At 42.0% G+C, this 19,909-nt stretch overlaps 1 protein-coding gene across 1 annotated transcript in view; it reads right to left on the bottom strand.

The window, feature by feature from the left end:
- BRINP1 (BMP/retinoic acid inducible neural specific 1) overlaps positions 1 to 19,909 on the bottom strand; it is a 171,947-nt gene that overhangs the window by 110,391 nt on the left and 41,647 nt on the right. The window contains exon 2 of the mRNA XM_008519176.2: positions 13,886 to 14,153. Coding sequence (XP_008517398.1) covers positions 13,886 to 14,103 — 218 coding nt within the window. The 5' untranslated portion in view covers positions 14,104 to 14,153. The remainder of the gene's footprint in view (positions 1 to 13,885; positions 14,154 to 19,909) is intronic.

The raw sequence follows: 19,909 nt of genomic DNA on the forward strand, positions 1-19,909 counted from the left end.
CCGACCCTCAGCATCAGTCTCTCCCTCTCCTAACGGTCTCCTCCCTCTTAAAAACAAAGAAACAGAACAAAAAATCTTCACTTTATTTCACATCTCTACTCTTTCATAGTTATGCTTCTTAAATATGTATATATACATATACATATATATACATACAGATATATATACACATATACTCTCTTGCTTCTCACTTACTTCTCAACCCACTGCAATCTGGTTTCTGTTCCCAATATTCCACTTAAACATCTCTTGCAGAGGTCAAGATTTTAAGCACAAAAGTTTATTTTCAGTTCTTACCTAATGTAATTAAGCAGAAACCATGGCCCCTGATTACCCATACCTTCCTTCTTAAAACATTCATTTATCTTAGCTTCCATGGTACCAAATATCCCCGACTTTCCTCCTATACCACTGGCCATTCCTCAACTTCACAATGCTTTTCTCTGCACATGCTAAACAGGCTCCTCAGTGAGAGAGCACATCCCCAAGGGATGTCTTCAATTATCATTCATGACCCGATGACTCTGAATCCCATAATTTTTAATCAAAGCTCTCTTTTTTGAGGGTCAGAACCATTTATACAACTGCTTACTAAGTCTCTATTTGGATATTCCAAGTAGTTTAAATTCAACATTTCCAAAACTGACTCATCATTTTCAACATATACAACCCCCAAAAGTCTTCTTGTTTTCCAGGGCTCCCTATCTTAATGAAAAGCACCACCACCCACCCAGTTGACCAAGTCAAAAATGTCCCCCTTTCCTTTTTCCTACTTAACTTAGATCCAGTGATTCATCACTTAAGGTATGGTCCTGCCAAGTCCTTTGCTTCTTGAATCTCCCCCCCCCCCCCTTTCAACCTTCATGTTCAAGTACTGAGTCTTCCATCTCCTTAAAGTATCTCAAGTTACCATTCCATTTATATGACATTCTTGAAATGATGAAATCATAGAGATGGGGAACAAATTAGTGGCTGCCAGGGGTTAGGGATGACAGCACAGAAGGCAGGGCTGTGACTATAAAGGGCTAGCACAAGGGAGATCTTCGTGGTGATGGAACTATTTTATATCTTCAAGATGGTCATGGTTACATGAATCTACACAGGTGACAAAACAGCATAGAACTATGCACACACAGTGTAGGAATGTCAGTCTCCTGGTTTTCATACTGTACTACTGTTATGTAAAATGTAATCATTGGGGAAAACTGGATGAAGAGTACATGGGACTTCTCTCGACTATCTTTGCAATTTGTTTCCAATCTATAATCACTGCAAAATAAAAATTTCTAAAAATACATCTCAAATCCCCATTGATGCTACTTCAGTCCAAGACACTCTCTTTTCCCTCTCACTTGGGTCACTGCCTTCGCATCCTATTTTCCTACCATACAATTTTGCACCCTCTCCCAATTTTACCCCATCAATCCATCTCTCCATTTCAGCAGAAATGATCTTTCTAAGATGCCAACCTGAACATGCTCTGCCTCTGGGCGAAATCCTCTAAAGAACTTCTTATTGTCCCTCGGATCTGGTTCCTAAATTGTGTGCTGAGATGCTGCAGAGCACCACAGCATACTCACAGGAGCACAGCGGGAGATTTTAAATGTTCAAGGGAAATGAGGGACACTTGACATTTATTAGGCATCACAAAAACTACCAACCTGAGGTAGTTCACAGTTTCAACATTAAAGCACACTATGTTCCTTTCAATGATGGCATATCTTTGTTAAGGTCTGGTTTTGGCCGTCGGTAAAATTACAAAGTACTGCAGAAAATTTAATGAGGAACAGAAAGTGAGGATGGCAGTATCCAATTGCTAGGTTTGAGAAGTAGTAACTGTGGCTATTTAAGAATAAAATAAAAATATTGCTTTTTCTTTAGATTTGAATGTATTATTTTTCAAATGGCCACTAAATGTGTTGGGTCATAAATATTTCACTAAGTTGTTTTGGCCCAAACTACTTAAGAAAGAGAATTATTAGTATTTCTCTGGCTAAAGTAACCATAACAAAATCACGGAGACATTAAGAGCATCTTTGAATGTGGAAGTGTGGGAGCCACTACCTTAGGATAAAGTTCAAAGTCTTCTATGTAACATACATACAGCTTCAGGACCTGACCTCCATGATGTCTCTGGCCTGCGTGCAAACATTTTCTCTGCCCATCGCTCACACTGAATTGCTTGCAGGCCCCAGAACAAGTCTGGCCCTTTCTGGACACTCTCTCAGAACACACATGCATACACACACATACACACACACACACACACACACACACACACACAAGTCTACTGTCCGGATCTCAACTTAAAAAAACTCCTCTTCTTGAAAGTCTTCCCTAATCTTGCAAGATCAGCTTCAGTTCCCTTCTTTGCACTTTGTTGTTGTTAGAGCCATAGAGTCCATTCCAGTTCCTAGTGACCGTGTGGACAGCAAATGAGAACCCTGCCCCATCTTTTTGCACCATCCTCTCACCTTCTGGCGCTATATCAGACAACATTCTGCTGATATTTACAGGATTTTCATAGTGTTTTTTTTTTTTCTTTTTGGAAGTGGGTGGCCAGGTCCTTCTTCTTAGTCCGTCTTAGTCTGGAAGCTCTGCTGAAACCTGTATACCATGGGTGACCATGCAGGTATATGAAATACTGGTGGCATAGCTTTCAGCATGCCAGCAACATGCAGCTGCCACAGTATGTCAACCGTTAGACAGGTGGTGTGGTGCCCCGATTGGGAAACGAACCCAGGCTATGGCGGTAAGAGTGCCAAATCTTAACCACTGGACCACAAGAGCTGAATAGTCTACACTTCCTTTGAATTACTATTGCATATTATACTCCTTTTCCAAGACTTCTCATCCAAGGTAGCAGTTTAGCTGCTCACTGTCTGTCTCTTCCGAGCTCCCGTACAGGGCTCCTGAGGAGCATAGACCAGTAATGCATTGGTGTCATTAGAGGCTAACTCAGTCCCTGCACATGGTAGAGACTCAACAAATATTTGTTCAGTTAATGCACAGGTGAGCAATTCCTTCCAAAATCAGACAATCCCAAACCATTTAGCAGTGCAGAACTTCCACATCATTTGTATTCATTTCCTTCTTTCTCACACAAACCACACTCCCCCATCAATGTGATATAAAACCAGGTGTCACGCTAGAGTCACAGAGAGCCTGTCACAAGTGCTCAGGGATGGAGGCTGCACCTTGCTGGCCTTCTCTGAACAACAAGCCTGGGATTTGAGAAAAAGAAGAGTCACCCCCACCGCACACACACACCCCGTCCTGAAATGCTGCTGATTGTTGTGAAGGTGCTTGGGCAGAAAGCCATCCCTGAGGGACCAATGTCTCCTGAGCATTACACATCAAAGACAACCTAGCAGGCACCGTGTGGCAGGAACTGGAAGACAAGATGTTGCAGATTGCTCCCATCACCAGGGCTGACTAATAAATTAGACGCTTGCAAATCATGGGATGTGTACCGTTTACATGAATCAATACATGCTGATAGCTTAAGGATACCTTGCCAGTGCATGGGCCTCTGGATTCCTGCCACATGTGCTGCAAGGCATCGGAAATCTTCCTCTGGTCCTCTTTCTCTCTCTTCCTCCTAACAAGTGTTAGGAGTGTCCTCTTAGTCCAAGAATGGAGCAAATCTGCCTTCATTGGGCACCTGAGCTACAGAGCATGCAGGTCAAGTATCCATCCCATTGTTGGAGGTCGCCTCCAAGACTTCTCAGAGTCCCTGTTGCTGAATTTCCAGGGGTTGGTGCTTTAGATAATTTTTTTAGTTATCAGTCCTCAAGCACTTGCTCTATGCTAAATGTGATCATATCCTCTTAAATATTCACAACAATCGTGGAGTGTATCCCCATTTTGCAGACAGAAAAATTGAGGCTCATAAAGTTTAAGTAACACGTCCAGGATCTCATGGGTGGGAAGTGGCAGAGCCAGGACTTAAACCAAGGTCTGCTAGAGTCTAAAGACTTGCCCTTTATCACTAAGCTATAGCGACTGTTTTAGGGTTCACATAAGCTTAGATACTGACTTGCAGCTGGAAGTTTCCATCAAAGTTTGCCGGGGTAAGTCAGGTGTAGATAAAGGGTGGGATGCAAAGCTTTCTTCCAAGCCAGTCTGGAAATCCACTGCTAATGAGACCCAGTAATTCTTATGCCCAGAAGGAAGGCCTTGAGAGATAAAGAAATTGCCTGGAGGCAGAAGCCTGGGCATTCTAGTTCCTTTTATAAGAGATACAAAGGTATCCAGCAGCTGTCGAACTCTACATAAAAGAATGCATCCTGCCACAGGGTGCCGAGGATGGAATTGGGGCAGGTAAGCATGGATGCAGCACAGGAAGAGAGCTGCCTGACAGGGAGGTCCAGAGCAGCTCTGTTGGTGGCACTGAGTGGTACTTGAGAGTTAATGAACTCCATCTTTATTGCCTTTGTCTTGGCTTCAGTGCTCCCTTCCTTTCCCTTGAATAACCGCCACAGCTTTCAAACCCTTCTGTCTTCCTCCCTTCCACGCATTCCTCATGCTGCAGCCAGAGTGATATTTCTAAATGTACATCAGACCATGTCAGTCTCATATTTCAAACGTTTCATTGTTTTCCTGTTGTCCACACCAGGCAAGGAACAGGTTCTAACCTGCTTAACCTGAACTCACGGCAAACTCTGCTAATCAAACGTGGCACAGTTTTTCTCTGAGCCAAAACATGACCACAATATAGACTCAAAGTCAGTGTTTTTCAAACTGTAGGGCCACCATAAGTGGAGGCTGAAATCAACTTAGTTGGCAGCTGCTAGCACTTTTAAAAATAAGTGAATCAGAAATGCGTAGACTGTATTAGGATGGAATAGAATAGGAAATATTGAGATGCCTCACACGTAATAAGCTTGGGTTTTCTTCATGAATTTTCATTTCAATCACATATATTTATATCTCTAGTTTTACTGAGTATAAATGTGAAACATTTTTTAGCATGAGTTAGGGTCAAGAAATGTAAAAAACAAACAAACAACTGCTCTCAATAGCTATCTGGTAGTCCTCTGACAACTAACTAGACTTGGAAGGTTGGTTGAAATCAATTTGCCATCCCCAATTCCTCTCATTGTTGGCTCCAAGCTGCTATCCTTATATCTTCCTTCATCCTATAAGGTTATAGCCTTATATCCTCCATCGCTGCTACTCAAAATACACATACATACACAAAGACTTCGAGTTCCAGGCTTTCTTCTGCCTCTTTGCTTTTGCAGGTGCTACTCCATCTGCAGGGGCTGCTTTTCTCCCCACTGCCTTCTCCTGAAATTCTAACTTTCCTTGAAGACTGGGTTCAGCACCCCTTCCTCTAGGATGCCTTCCTAGATTTATCTTTGCCCATGTTCGTTCACCATCCCAATGCTAAGGGAGGTTTCCTCCCCAACACAAATGTAGCACCTAGGACATCTCTCAAACAGGGAATTGAGCACATGGCTTTGTGGTTGCCTTTCAGTCAGTTTTCCCCAAGATATCATGAATTCCTTGAGGGCAGGTATCAAGTCTTTCTTCTTCCTGTCTCCAGGGAACAGTGCAGAGCGTGGTCAGCAGGAGTTTGGAGATCAGTAAACATTTTTCAAACAAACGAGTCAACTGCAGGTGCTCCAGATCACGGATCCAGTCCCTCTCTCTCTTCTTTAACCAAGATTTGGAGCATAGAGTCTGACAAACCTAAGGACTTGTCTCCACCCTCTTCCTAATTTCCCTAGTCATAACAATGGCCATACTGTATGCCAGTTTAAAGACACCGCAGTCTGTCCATATGAGGGAGGTGTGCAAGCCGGTCCATCTTTAGAAGTTGCTCCTGACTAAAACTGGACAATTGCTCTGCAGAAATTACAGCAAACTAAGGTTTGCAGCTCACGGAAGTCAGTTCAGTAATGGCATGGGAGCAAAGAGATAAAGTGCTGCAAAGGTACCAATTTGGTAGCAATAAAGCTATCATTCTTGGAAGGGAAAGATCAACTTTAAATAATCATCATGGAAAATTATTTTTGAATTGACACCAAGTGGCCCAGCTAGATGTTTGCTGGATATCCCTCCTCATTCCTCTCTACTCAGGGAGACCTTGATCAGAAATTTGGGTTAAATGAAGGATAAGGTGGGGGAGGGCATAGTGTATTGTCTGTCACCAGTGATGCCAATCACTAAGTGGCTGAAATTGACAATTACAACCATGGGACATCATTCCATTTTCATCTTCTTTTGAGCCTACTGGGCATGCTTTAAAAGGGATAAACAGTATCTGTTAATGCACTTGGCCCAAGCTGGTTTTTAATGACTCAGGCCACGTGTCTCTGAATGTAACAATGGAACCTAAACATTTTACTTCCTAAGGAATACTTTACTTAGTGGAGAAACCCACTAGATCCCTCAGATCTCCTGGAGGAATGGAGACTTTATTTCTGGACTGGAGTACTGGTTTCCCTTAAATGTTGCCTCTCGGCAGCAGAAAGCAATAATTTATTCACCTTTCTTAATGCATCAACTGCCACCCTGGTCTCAGGCCATGTCTAAAAACATGGAAAATCCCTTCTCCTTTGATTCCGCAACCAGACTCTTCGGGAACCCAGCCATTATACTAGTGCCTATATTTTAACCATTCAACTCAAACTCATGATGCCAAAAATCTAAGACTATTTATCAATATCCTTCCCACCACCCTTTTTTTTCCAAAAATACTTGCTCCAGAGTAAGGTTTTTCAACCTCTACACTATTGACTTTGTGAGCCAGATCATTCTTTGCTGCAGAGGGCTGTCTATGCAACATAGGATGTTTAGCAACATTTCTGATCCCAGGCCTCTACTCGCTAGATGCCAGTAGCACCCTCCTCCCAGCCAAGAATGACAACCGAAAATGACCCCCGACATTTCGAAACATTTTCTTAGGGAGTAAAATCACCCCGATAGACAATAATCATCCTAGGTCAGTGACTTTCATGTCTATCTTAGACCAATTAAATCCAAATATCTGAAGAAGGACACCAGCATTAGTATTTTTTAAAAACTTTGCAGGTGATTCTAATGTGCAGCTACTTCTTTGCATATTGAATCAAGGCATTACTTTATTGTTTGGCTGTGGTTCTGGCCTCTGCACAAGTTCCTATCTCTACACCACAGGGTGAAATGCCAAATTTAGGAATAAGGAATAGTAGTGCAGAAATTTGGGAAATGAAAAGGGAGAGAAAAAACAAAAGATAAGTCTATTACTTGCAACAGGAAAACTGAAGCTGCCAATCTCATTCCTTTTAATCATAAACCAGGAGGTGGATTTAGACTCAAGTGCTCAAAGCAATTTGGATGGCTTCCTCAGTCAGAAGGCAGCTCCCCAAGCTGAAGAGATGTCCTTTTAAGAGTGCTTTGACACAGGCTAGTGTCCAAAGAAGACACTCCAGCTGCCCAAGCCAAGTATAGCCAGCAACTCCTTCAGCCAGCTCCCCAGAATTCCAATCCCTCTGACAAAAAGAGGTCATACGGCCAAAGAGGTTTGGTCAAATATGTTAAATAGCCTAGTAAAGATCTTGAAGAGCCCAGTGGTCAGAAGCCTGTGTAACTTTGTTTGGTTTCCCAAGCAAATATATTGACATTATTTGGGAGGCAACATAGCATGGTTCAACATGCAGGCTCTGGAATCTGCTTGCCTGTGACCGAGTCTTCTCTGCTGTGAATTACCTCTCTTTCCTTGGACAGGTTATGCAAATGGAGATAACAACACCTACAGGATTCTCCTAAGGATCAATCAGATGGAATAATTTATATACACTGTGCCCATGCTAAGTGCTTAGTAATCTTTCAATGCAGCAATTAACATCATTATTGTTGTTGTTATTGTTATTTATTTGACTATGGGAACCTTTTTTTTCCAGAAAACCCCTGTTAATATCACATTGAACTAGAGTTTAAGAAATGCTGATTTAGACTACTTTTCACCACACTAATAGAAATATAAGTCTTGCATGGTCTGATATCAAGATTCTACCTGGAATCCAGAGATTGTTGGTTTCCATTCAAGCTCAGCCATAAGTATCCTGAATGATGCAGTGGTAGACTTCTCTCTCACCATCAATTGTCCATAAGTTCCTTGAAAGTAGGAACCTGTCTACCTTGCACATCATTGACTCCCCAGTGCACAGCATCTGGCATACTTAGGCGCCCAATATATATTCTTGAATAATTTCTAGGTAAACACCACATCTCATTCACCTCAATGGAACCATCCACCCATACCCAGCCCCATTCATTTAGCCAAGCAGCTTCACTACAATACCTACTACAGGTATTTTTGTGAAACACATGTGGGAATCATCAGGATAGCAGATTAGAACTGAGATTCACGCAACTCTGAAATACATATGCAAGATGGTTAGGCAATCAGACCTGGTTTACCAAGATTTGATTTACACTCAACTTTTAGGTACTTATTTAGGGCTCAAAGGAAGGTGCGCCATAAGCCACAAACCACTTGCTCTGCAACCTGCAGGAACCATGGCTCAGCATAAAACCAGCTCTTGTGGCGTAGTGACTGCCAGGATCAGTATCTCCCCTCTGCCCTCAAGTTCCAGACCCAAAGCTACAAAGGGTATCACAATTCTCCTATGAAGTCCACTTCTGAAATAATTGCTAAATTTACAGCAACTACTCATGATCTCAAAGGCAGGAAACAATAAACACACAATAAAACACAAAAAGGTAGTGGAAACATAGGAAACACATTTGGACCAAATTGACTATTAAATTATAATGGGAAAAAAATAATTTCTAACAATGCAAACAGCTCTCCAAGGTGGAGGAGAGAACTCACATTTCTCTCCATTTTTAGATGAGAAAACTGAGTCTCAGAGAGGTTGCAACTGGCCCATGGTCAAAGGAAGTGTCTCAGTATTTGGTAACAAACCAGGTAATTAAAAACTAAAGAGAGCTGCGTTAAGCAGAGTGATGAGCTAGGGCTGTGGAGTCTCAGAGCCTGCTTCTGACTCCCAGCTCTGCCACTTCCCAGATGCATGTGTGATAAGGACAATCTGCTTAGGCTCTGAGTTTTCTCACTGGTAATATAGACAATAATCATATTTCCCTCGCAGAATGGCTACGAGTATTTAATAACTAATATATGTATGAGCTTAACAGAAAATGAAAATAAATGATTTTATTAGGATGATGATCTGGAACCTTAATGAAAAAAATTCCAGATGTAAGAAAATTTAAATTCTACAATGCATCCCCACACAAACCTTATCTCATTTGACCTAGTAGATGGGACAGACATCATCATCTCTTTCTAGAGAGGAGAAAATTAAGTATCTGAGCAGTTACTTATTCATTTCTATTCAAGAAATGATAACTGTTTGCTTATTGACTCTTCTTTATTCTCCACTCTCCACTCCAACTCTGAGCTTGGTGGAGGAGGGAGTGGACTCTAAGTGTTGTGGTTTGTGTGTTTGTATGTGATTTATTGTTTTATTTTGGTCATATCTGTATCACCAAATCATAGCACAGCTTATGGCATATAATTGGCGTCAAATTCTACAGCAATAGATGTATGAATGAGTGAAGGATGCATGAATGAATTTTCCGAGGATGAGAAAGCTACACAGTGGCTCCAAAAATAACCAAAACATGAATCTCTGGAGTCCAAGTCCAGAGTCCTCTCCACTACCCTATGGTGTATTTTCAAGTGACAATACTTGATGGAATCATGGAATTTCAAAAAAGGGAAGGACCTTGGAGACCACCTTAGTTAACACTCCCATTTTACAGATGAGGAAACAGAAGCTCAAAGAAGTTCCATTACTTGGCCAATATCACACATCGCTGAGATAGGTGAGCTGGGCCAGCGCCCAGGTTCCCTGACTCTAACGTCAATGATGTTGCCACTGCACCCTTGCAGATTTAAGCAGACAACTCTCCCAGCCTCCATGTCTCAGCTCAGGCTTCTGAGTGACAGAACATGTGCCTTCTGCACACAGACCACTGCTTACGCACCTAATATTGCTCAGCTTGTGGAACAACATGAGAGAGGGCTTCTGCTGGGATTTCATTCCAAAGGTTCTCATTGTTGTCAGTAGCACTGACTCCCCACCGGGACTCTATGAGCTGAAGCCAGTCTCTGTGTGCATATGCAGGAGGAAGGAGGTGGCCTTAACCCACTTAAGTGAGGAGAGAAGACTTCCACTTTCTTTCTGAAGCTCCCAGATCACCCTGGATTCTGGATGGGGGCACTGGCCCAAAGCTTGAGGTCTAGGACATTTTACAAAAGCTGGCTCTCTAGCTTAAGACAATGCAGCACATTCTGGTATTGAAGCCTTTCTTTCATGATGCAAATGTCAAGTTTCTAATGTTTTGTGTCCATGTTAGCATACAGGAAGACACAGTGGAAACCACCTGTGAACATGCTTTAGTGTTTCAGGAAAGCTACACACAGTGAGGAGGAAGTGTCCGTTGACAACTGCCCCAATGAGCATGTCGTGGTTGGCTTTTGCTCTGGTCTGAACCTGGCCTGGATGGGCACACACGTCTCAGAGTACCCATTTGCACATGCGTCCATGTGCATAAGAGCTCCACCTAATCTTTGCACATAGTAGGTGCCAAATCAATGTTTATGGTATTAACGCTTTCCCAGTTGTGGCTATCATGCACTTTTTTCTTAGTAGCACTTACAGTGTATGTGTGTGTTTAATTAATGTCAGTCTCTCCTCTGAGAGCAGGGAGCATGTTTGTTTTACTCATCATTGTATCACCTGCCCCAAACCCAGTGCTGGGCCTGTAGCTGGTGCTTAATAATTATTTGAGGATTAAATAAAGGAAGAACGGAATAACTAGATGACCAGAGGCCTGACTTCTGGGTTGAACTCCATCATTTAATTAACCATGTGACCTCAGTTAAATCTTATACTAATTTTAGAGCTAGAAAGGATCTTAGAAATCAGCTTGTTGGATGATTGCAAACTTTGTTTTAGCAGTGGAATCCAAAGAAAAGCGTACATGAACACTGAACACCAAAGCAGATGCAAACTCTCTCTTGCATGAGGGCTTGTAAGGCTGGGGATCATGCCTGATCACCTCCCCCACTTTGCCTGTCTTCCCACACTACAGTGGCTTCTATGACTTCTTCAACTGACCCTCAGGATTTCAAAGAGCAACGGTTGAAAACCACTGATCTACATCAAGATTATCATTGGATAGATGAGGAAAGTAAAATCCAAGAGAGGAGGGAGCTTGCCTAAAGTCATAAGACCACTGCCTGGAAGGGTGGAATAAGTACCCAGAAGTCCTTAGCCCTAAACTCATTATCAGCCTTTCACTTCTCAGCATCTCTAAAACTACCCCAAAATGTTTACAAAGTGGTTGTGAGGGAAAATGTTTGGTAGAGTCCTTTCAGAGCCCTGAAACACTCTACATTTGGAAGCCATGCTGGGGAGTTGTACAACATAGTGGTTGAAAGGAGGGCTTTGGGGTCAGGTGGAGTAGTATTTGGACCCTAGCTCCATTCCTTACCAGAGGAATGAGTTGGGCAATGCACTCAATCTCCCCAAGATCTAATTTTCCTATTGGTAAAATATCAAGGCACGGCTCACCTCACAGAGGATGTTGTGTGAATTGAATGTCCTCCCTTCATGGTATATCATAAGTACTCTTTAGAAGGCTGCTATTGTTGAGCATTCTATATTTGTGGTTCTACTCAATGTATCCATTTAAACATAGGTTATGTCAACAACAATCACAAACATATATTAATCATATAATACACACGATATTGCCCTTATAAAACTCCAGTATAGTCATCGCTCATGTCATATCATGACTACTTATCTTCAGGGCAACTTATACCCAATGTCTAGCACAGTGTCTGGCATATAATAGTTGTGAAGCAACATTTGGAAACAATGAATGGATCCCTTCAGGTCTAGTGTATTCATTACTGTGGTTATGGACTTATAACCAGATTTTGTTTCCAGTCCAAGCTCCACCTTTCCTTGGCTACAAACCTTTATTTGAGTCATTCATCTTGTGATCTTTAAAATGAAATACGAACCCCAGTAATCCCAACTTTAAAGTATTCTCAGGAGGCTCAAATGGAAGAGAAAGCCACATATAAAATCAAGAGGTTATTATTATCTGACGAAACACCAACAGAATAAGATATCTGGATCTTCACTACTTCTTCTATTCCCCTAAATCCAACATCTCAATTTTATAGTCTTCCCAATACCAGGGATTTCAGATATTGGTATATTCTGTTGAGTAATCAATGAGCACCCATGGTTGGTTTATGCATATTCATAAACAGCAATGGCTGTATTCTGTCAGAAACTATTTTAAGAATCCAAATTTGAAATTAAGTAGATAACTACTGTTCTTAGGTTGTTTAGGAGTAAGTCTCCTAAAGACCTTTGAATCAATAACTTTATTTTTGAAATGCTGATATTCTCTTTTGAAAGAAGAAATGCACCATATTTCTGATCCCTGTGCTTTTTTCCTTTTCTTGCACACCTCATATTCATTTTCCTTTGTGTTCTGCTTTTCATCATACCCAGACCATCTTTTCCCAATAACTCTCTGATTATTTACCACTCTTCAAGGCTCACAGAAAGTTCATCTGTGAGCTCTTGCATAAATAGAACCATTGCAAGACCTCAGTCACTAGTGGGCCAACTTTCAAGCTACGATTTGAATATTCAGCCCAGAATCACAGGCATTTGCAGCTGGTAGAGATTTCATGAGTCACTCATTCCCAGTCCACAATGTCACAAAATGTGCAAAGGAGATTAGCCCATTTTCATATCAAATACATAAAAGATTTAAGACCTGAATCCATGCCTTCCCAGCTGCAGGCCAGGGTTCTATCCTCCACCATGTTTCCTGGCTCAATTACTTTGATGGGCTCAAAAGTGTTAGGGTTTGTCCTTCTTCCTTGACCTTTAAGACAAAGACTATACTTCTAGAGAGTCTTTTGCATTCTCCAATTCATTGAAGTCCACAACATTTGTTGTATGCTTATGATACGAGGTAGAACAAAATCACTCTGGGGACCCAGAAATGAATTATACATATATATACATATAAGTTCTGCCCTCATGGAGTTTCTAGTTAGGTGAGAAAGAAATACAAGATTGCACTCTAATTCCAAATGACTGAAAACTAAAGAGGTATAAGTGTAGCAAGCTGTGGCAATATAAAAGAGAGGGTGATCATGTGGAATGGAGAGAATCTAAGATGGTTTCAAAGAGAAAAGAACTGTGGCCAAGTCCTTTCTGGATGAGTAGGATTCCAAGAGGCCAAGAACCAGTTCAGATCTGCTCAAGAAAAGGTTGCTCATCAAGTATCCTTACTTGTTTCCAAATGTGTGAATAAGTTTGAGTAGGATATTGGGTACGTTAATAGCATTTGCAAAACAGCACTGCTTATGCCTAAAGTGATTGACTAAAATTAGTGTGACTGTGGATGCAGATAAACCAAAGTCTGAATCCCAGTCCCACCACTTACTGACTATGTGACTTTAGACAAGTTATTTCACCAGCTGAAGCTCAATTACTTCATCTATAAAGTGGAGAAAACAGATGGAAACTATCTCTGATGGTTGTTATAAGGTTTAAATGAAATAGTATAAAGAAAGTACTAAGCACCATGTCCAACACACAGTAAGTACTCAATAAACATTAACTATTTGCTCTTCTCCTTATCATTATTAATCTCTTGCAAAAAGTAAAAAAAAAAAGAAGTGAGAAAGTGAGTAACATCCTGCTGAAAGGGCATGATTCTTATGGCTCAGATGCTACTTCAAACAGCAAGTCTCATTCCAACGACTGGCCCCAAAAAGCACTCTATGAATGAAATACAAAGGCTAACTTAGCCCAGATCTTACCTGTATATTTTATATCTGGTTGTAAATCCTTGACGGTGTCTTTCCACAAAGGATAGGTAGCTCCTGGAGTGGTGGAAAGGCCCCCTGTCTGAAATAAGCCAATCAAATTCCTTGGAGACATGTTGGTCTGTCCCAGCTGGTTCCTGGTGGGAGGGCTGCACTGAGATACGGCCCCATATAAACAGGAAGTAGAGGAGCTCAACAAACCTCCAGTTCATGCTTTTCTGCCGGCCTTTTTCCTCTCATTCTTGCTCCATTCTGTGGAGTCCTGTGGAGAAAAGAATAAAAAGAGAGAGAGAGAAAGGAGGAAGTAAAGAGGGAGAGAGGAAAGAGAGAGAAGGGAAAAAAAAAATAAAACAAAATAAAAGGAAGAGAGAGAAAGACAAAGGAAAAGAAAAATGGTATTAACACATCTTCATAGTACTACCTTACATCAGTAGAGTGCTTTAAGGTTTACAAAGATCAGTACAGGGTCAGGTTAAGAGCATGGCCTTGACGGAGATCTGGGCTCACGTTCCTGCTTTGCTGTTCACATGTTGTGTGAACATGGACAAACTGCTTGACTTCTTAGGATGCAGTTTCCTCGTTTGTAAAACACAGGATGGGGTTACATGCCTCTATCTCGGCACTTGGAACATTGTAGGTGTTCAAGTCATATGTGTTGAAAAGATGAATGAAACCAACAAATGGAGAAACAGAGTCTGACACAGCCAGAAAGGGACCTCCAGTGTCTGTCCCACCTAGTAACTTCACAAACAACCTGCCTGTCATAGCAGAGACTCAGCAAAATGAGAGTTCCTTTCTTTCCTCCTCTCACACAGGCATGTACCTACAGAACACATGATTTGCTTTTGCATAAGTAGGTGAAGGCACAAAGTCTTAGGGTGGATAATGACCAGGACTATCTGGGTTGGATACCTTATGGATGAAGAGTTCATGGAGTTCATTAGAGTCCACTTCTACAATGCTCAGTGGACATCTCTTTCAATCCAAGGAAATGTGACGAGAGAATCCACTTTGACACTCTGAGCCTCAAGCTTCCCTGGTGCTCATAAGGAAAACTTAAGGCCAAGGAACTGGGTGGAGGCTTGCTCACCTCTTCTTTCAGTGGTGGCATAGCACAGTGGAGCCATGCTGGAGAAACACAAGACTAAGGGAGAGCTTACACAGAAGCTCCTTGTGGGGAGGAGAGAAGAGAAACCACAAGGCCATGCCCGGTCTTTGGAAAATTTCCATGTTTTGTTTTTATCATTTCATCATCATTCTACTCACTAGTTTAATGCTGTGTTGTCTGTGTCCCCACCCCACTTATTCTAGAAGAGGCTATCCTTTTCTATATTGAAAGGCAGCTTTGAATCCAGGTACTATCAGTTATAAACAGTATTATTTCAGGCAAGTCATTTAACTTCTCTGAGTCTCAGCTTCCTTGTCTGTAAAACGTAGTTAACAATTGCACCCACAGCCAGAACTAATGTGAGAATGAAATGACACAATTGACGTAAAGTGTTCCACCCAGTGCCTGGCATTTGGTTAAGTGCTCAATAAATGGCATCAATGATGATGAGGATAATGATAATGATGAATGTTGGTACTGATGACGTCCACTTATTCCCTGCTGGGAGGGTCTTTGCTCATATGGTCCTCACTGTCCGGCCAAGTCCTGTTTGTCTTTCAGTAGCTAGTTGAGGTCAAGTCCTCAAAGATCATTTCTTTTTTCTATTCCTATCAAAAGTGTTAGTTGTTCCTTTCTCTCAGCTCCAGTTGCTCACTTTAATAACTGTATGTTAATACTTATTATCTTTTATTACACCTATTCGTTTCTGTGTCTGTGTTTCTCACTGGGCTATGAGGCTTTAAGTGGAAAGAACCTTTAAAAGACTGTTTCTATACATGGCTAGCTATGTGACTCCAGACAGTCACATCCTCTCTCTAAATCTCTGATTTTTATGCTATCATTTCAAAATGTGGCAAGGACACAAACATTTTGTCAAATGTAAAAATATAGATAAACATGAATAAATATGATAGCTTATTTGTTTACCCTTCCAGCTGAAAATGGGAAGAAAGTAAAGCTAAAAAAGAGAAAATCAGAAAGAAAGAGATGTGAATTTCCCATCCAGTTGGATATTTCCCTCTGTTGTCCAATTGCACCATTTTATTATGAGTAGCTACAGCAATCTGCTTGGCACTGCAAGCCCCAGCTGTCAGGGGCAAAGGAGAGAGGAACGTGAACAGAGGAGTGGGCTGGCAGAAGCTGTGGCCTGAAGTTTTGTTCAGAGCCTAAAACAAAGCCGTACATGTTGAATGCAGAGCTGTAACAGCTACAGCTGCCAAAACTGTCTGCCGGAGCCCACCTGAGTGGCAAGCAGGGGGTGGAGGTGATTGTTCAAAGATCCCGGTGGGGAGCTACAGCACACTGAAATCACAGCATGTCACCTATCCAGCCCTTATACATGGCTTCTGTTGTAAGTGGGTGCAGGGGGTGAGGGGAGCCTGGGAGAGAATGCCTGGCTGTTAGACTGTTTGCAAGGAAACAGGATTCAGAACATCACCCCTTTCAAAAGCAGAATGAGGCTATACATGGAACAGTAGCCTATGTGTATGTGTCTGTATGTGTAAGAGAGAGAGACTTCAGCCTGTAGTCCTAGAATTAGCTGAAATTTGAAAGATCTAATCCAGTACTTCCCAAAGTGGAGGCCATTTTGACCCCCAAGGGACACCTTTGATTGTCATGATGGAGGGCGTGCTACTGGCATGTAGTGGGTAGAGGCTAGAGATGCTGCCACAAATCCTACAATGCGCAGGACAGTCCCCAAAAATAAACAATATTGGACCCAAAATGTCAAGGGTGCAAAAGTTAAGCCCTGCTCTAACCCAACTCCTTTGTTCATATTGTGACCTGAGTGGCTAATTGGGCCAGACTCTTGTCTCATAGCTCCTGGTTTTCATTCTGCCACGTTGTTTTGACAGGGCAGTGGGTGTATGTGGCTGTGTCCGAACCTTCTTTGTTGTTGTGGCTTGTGATGCAATCTACATTTGAGCAAGTAAAGATGAGTGCTTCATGGAAGAAGTCTGAACATGTCTCTGTTGACTTAGAAAATCACAATAATCCACAGAAGGTGAGAAATGAAAATGAAAGTTTCTACAAGGTGCATTTTAATAGAAATGGGGTGTTTTGTTGGGCAAGAACTAGGACTAGTAGAGACGTTGCCTAAATGTTGCCATTTGATGACAGACATTGTGACTCCCATTCTGTAAATAAGCCCATGTTAGCACCAAATGTACTAGAGACTTTGGATAATATAAGGGTTACGTGACTGGTATTTATTGAGCATCTACTGTGTGCTTGGATCTAAAAGTATCTGTTCTCTTGGTAGTAGCCAAAGCATCCAGTACAGAGCAGATGTTGATAAAGGTTTATTCTGCAAGGTGGTGACAGTTATCCCATTTAACAGATGAGCATCTTGGGACTTGGAGACGTTAAATAACTTTCCCAAGCTCACAATTCCTGAGTATTAGATTCAAGATTCTAACCCATGTATATCTCATTAAAAAATCTGTATAGTTTCCACTACATCCCCCACCCCGGCTGAAATTAGGTCCTGCCCTCCAGAGATTCATAATGTCATGGGGCAGTCATACACATGGGTAATGAATGTAATATGAAAAATGCTGTCATAAATACTAGAACAGAAGAAAAAAGCCTGATGGAGGAATACAGGCCAGAGATAACGTTTTCAACTGAGAGATCTGACGAGGATTCTAAGAAGAAGTGGTCTTTGAACAGAGCCTTAAATAGCATATATGATTTTATTAAGCAGAGATGAGGAAAAGGAAACTCCAGCAGAGTGGGTAGCATAAAACAAGACTTGGGGTTGGGAGAGGGCAGAATGATGGGGTGTGTGCCCCGAGTGGCACACAGGGTAGCAGAGGTTTTAGCGAGAATAAGGGTCCATGAGGCATTTGATCACCCATATTTCTCTTTCTCTCTCTCTCTCCCTCATCAGGCAAGAACTGGGTATTTCATTTTGGTGCTGTACACTCAGGACAACACATTGGGGATGTTTAAGAAATTCACCCATTATCACATTTAGCTGGAAATTAAATAGTGAACAGAGCAGCCAAAGCCCTCAGGGAATTCATTTTCTCTTAGGTTGAGAGGAGTAAACAGATGAGCAGTAACCACATATATGATGGTGAGGAGAGCTCTGAAGAATATAGAGCAAGGAAGAGGGAGTGAGAGCGAGGGTATTGCTTTGCGTACAACGGTTTCAGGAAAACTTTCTCTGAGAAAATGGTTTTGGAGCAGAGGCCTGAAGGAAGTGAAGGAGAGAGCAGTGCAGATGCCTCTGGGGAAAAAGAAATGTCAGTGGAAGGAAGGGTCAGAGAGAGGGTCAGCACTGGTTTACTGTTGGACATATCAGAGGTTGAGCTGCAGTTCAGTCTCCCTCGGGGGCTTTCAGTGTAGCTGCTGTTAAAGTCAGTTTGAGGAAGGAATCACGCATTTATTCAGTATTTACTACGTATCAGGAACCCTGCTAGTTGCTTTATACATGTGACCTCGTCACAATATCCTGAGAGGCTATGGTCCCCATTTTATACATGGAGGGAGGGAAACTGAGGTTCAGAAGTTTTAAGTAACTGGCCCAACATCACAAAGCTGGCAAATGGCAGAGCTAAAGTTGGAGGCTGTGCTGTTCAATTTGGGAGCACTGACCATGGGGCCATCAAGCACTTCACGTATGGGTAGGCCCAATACAGAGGTGCTGCACGTGTAAAATATAGACCCAGATTTCAAAGACTCAGTAGGAGCAACAGAATGCAAAATATCTCACTGATATTTTATATTGGCTACATGTTGAAATATTACTGGTTTGAATGTATTAGGTTCAATAAAACACATTATTAAAATTCGTTTCATCGATTTCTTTTTAATTGTTTTAATATGACTGCTAAAACTTTAAAATTACCAGTGCAGATGGTATTCTATTGTTACCGGACAGTGCAGGGCTAGAATGAGCCTTCTCTGCTCTATGACACTGCCTGGGAAGGTCATTCATCCATCTCCACGTTTTTATCAACATTTGGAGAACCCAATTCACTCTCTCCTACAACTGTTTGCTTGAGCCACTGTGTACCTGCTGCCTCCCTTCAAAATCAATAAAGAAGCAGACAATAAATATGTTACAAATAAAAACTCCCATGTTCAAGGGCCACATCTCCCAATTGTCATATCCTCTAGACAGCTCTGGGTATCTACTACATTTCAGAACTGTCGTTGTTCCAACATTCATAAAGGGAACTTCCTGCCACTAGGGTTTAGAGCCTGTTAAACAGAGGCTGGTTCTATTCCGAGTGCTGCCCTTGACTCTCCGTGACCTTCTGTGAGTCACAGGCCCGCTGCTGCAAGGTGCCCTATTGGACGTGGAGCTGCTGACATGGGCTGTAGCCCGGAGAGCACATGGGGCCCTTGGCTGAACCCTGCTATATATAAGCCTGCAGTGTTATTAAGGGAATCGGGTTCATCCTACACAGAGCACATTCTCTAATTGTTGCCATTGTAAATTTTTTACATCTGAGGAACACATGCAGGAGAAAGAGATGAGAGAGACGGGCCTTCCAGCAGCAGTGTCACCAAGCTTCTCCTCTGGAGCTTTCTGCATGGATTGCTGCACCATCACTCACATTTTGGGCCAGAGAATGGAACGGAAGGCTTCCTTCATCCCCCACCCTTGGGGGTCCCTGAGGCTGATGACCCAGTCTGAGATCACCCACATCCAGGCTTCAATTTCTAAACCTGAATCTCCAGATAAGACTTCTTACCAGAGACACAAACTTACAAAGCTGGGTGACCTTGAGCACATTAATAAACCCCTCTGTGCCTCAGTTTCCTTATCTGTAAAATGTGGGCAATAACAGGAGGATGAGTACCTCTTAGGGTTCAGATAAAGATTAAATAAGACTTTAAATACACCTATTTTAGTCTCAGTTTCAGCCAAAGCCCAAGTCAATAGATACCAATAG

Source organism: Equus przewalskii, chromosome 26 (assembly GCF_037783145.1).
Source record: "Equus przewalskii isolate Varuska chromosome 26, EquPr2, whole genome shotgun sequence".
Lineage (NCBI taxonomy): Eukaryota > Metazoa > Chordata > Mammalia > Perissodactyla > Equidae > Equus > Equus przewalskii.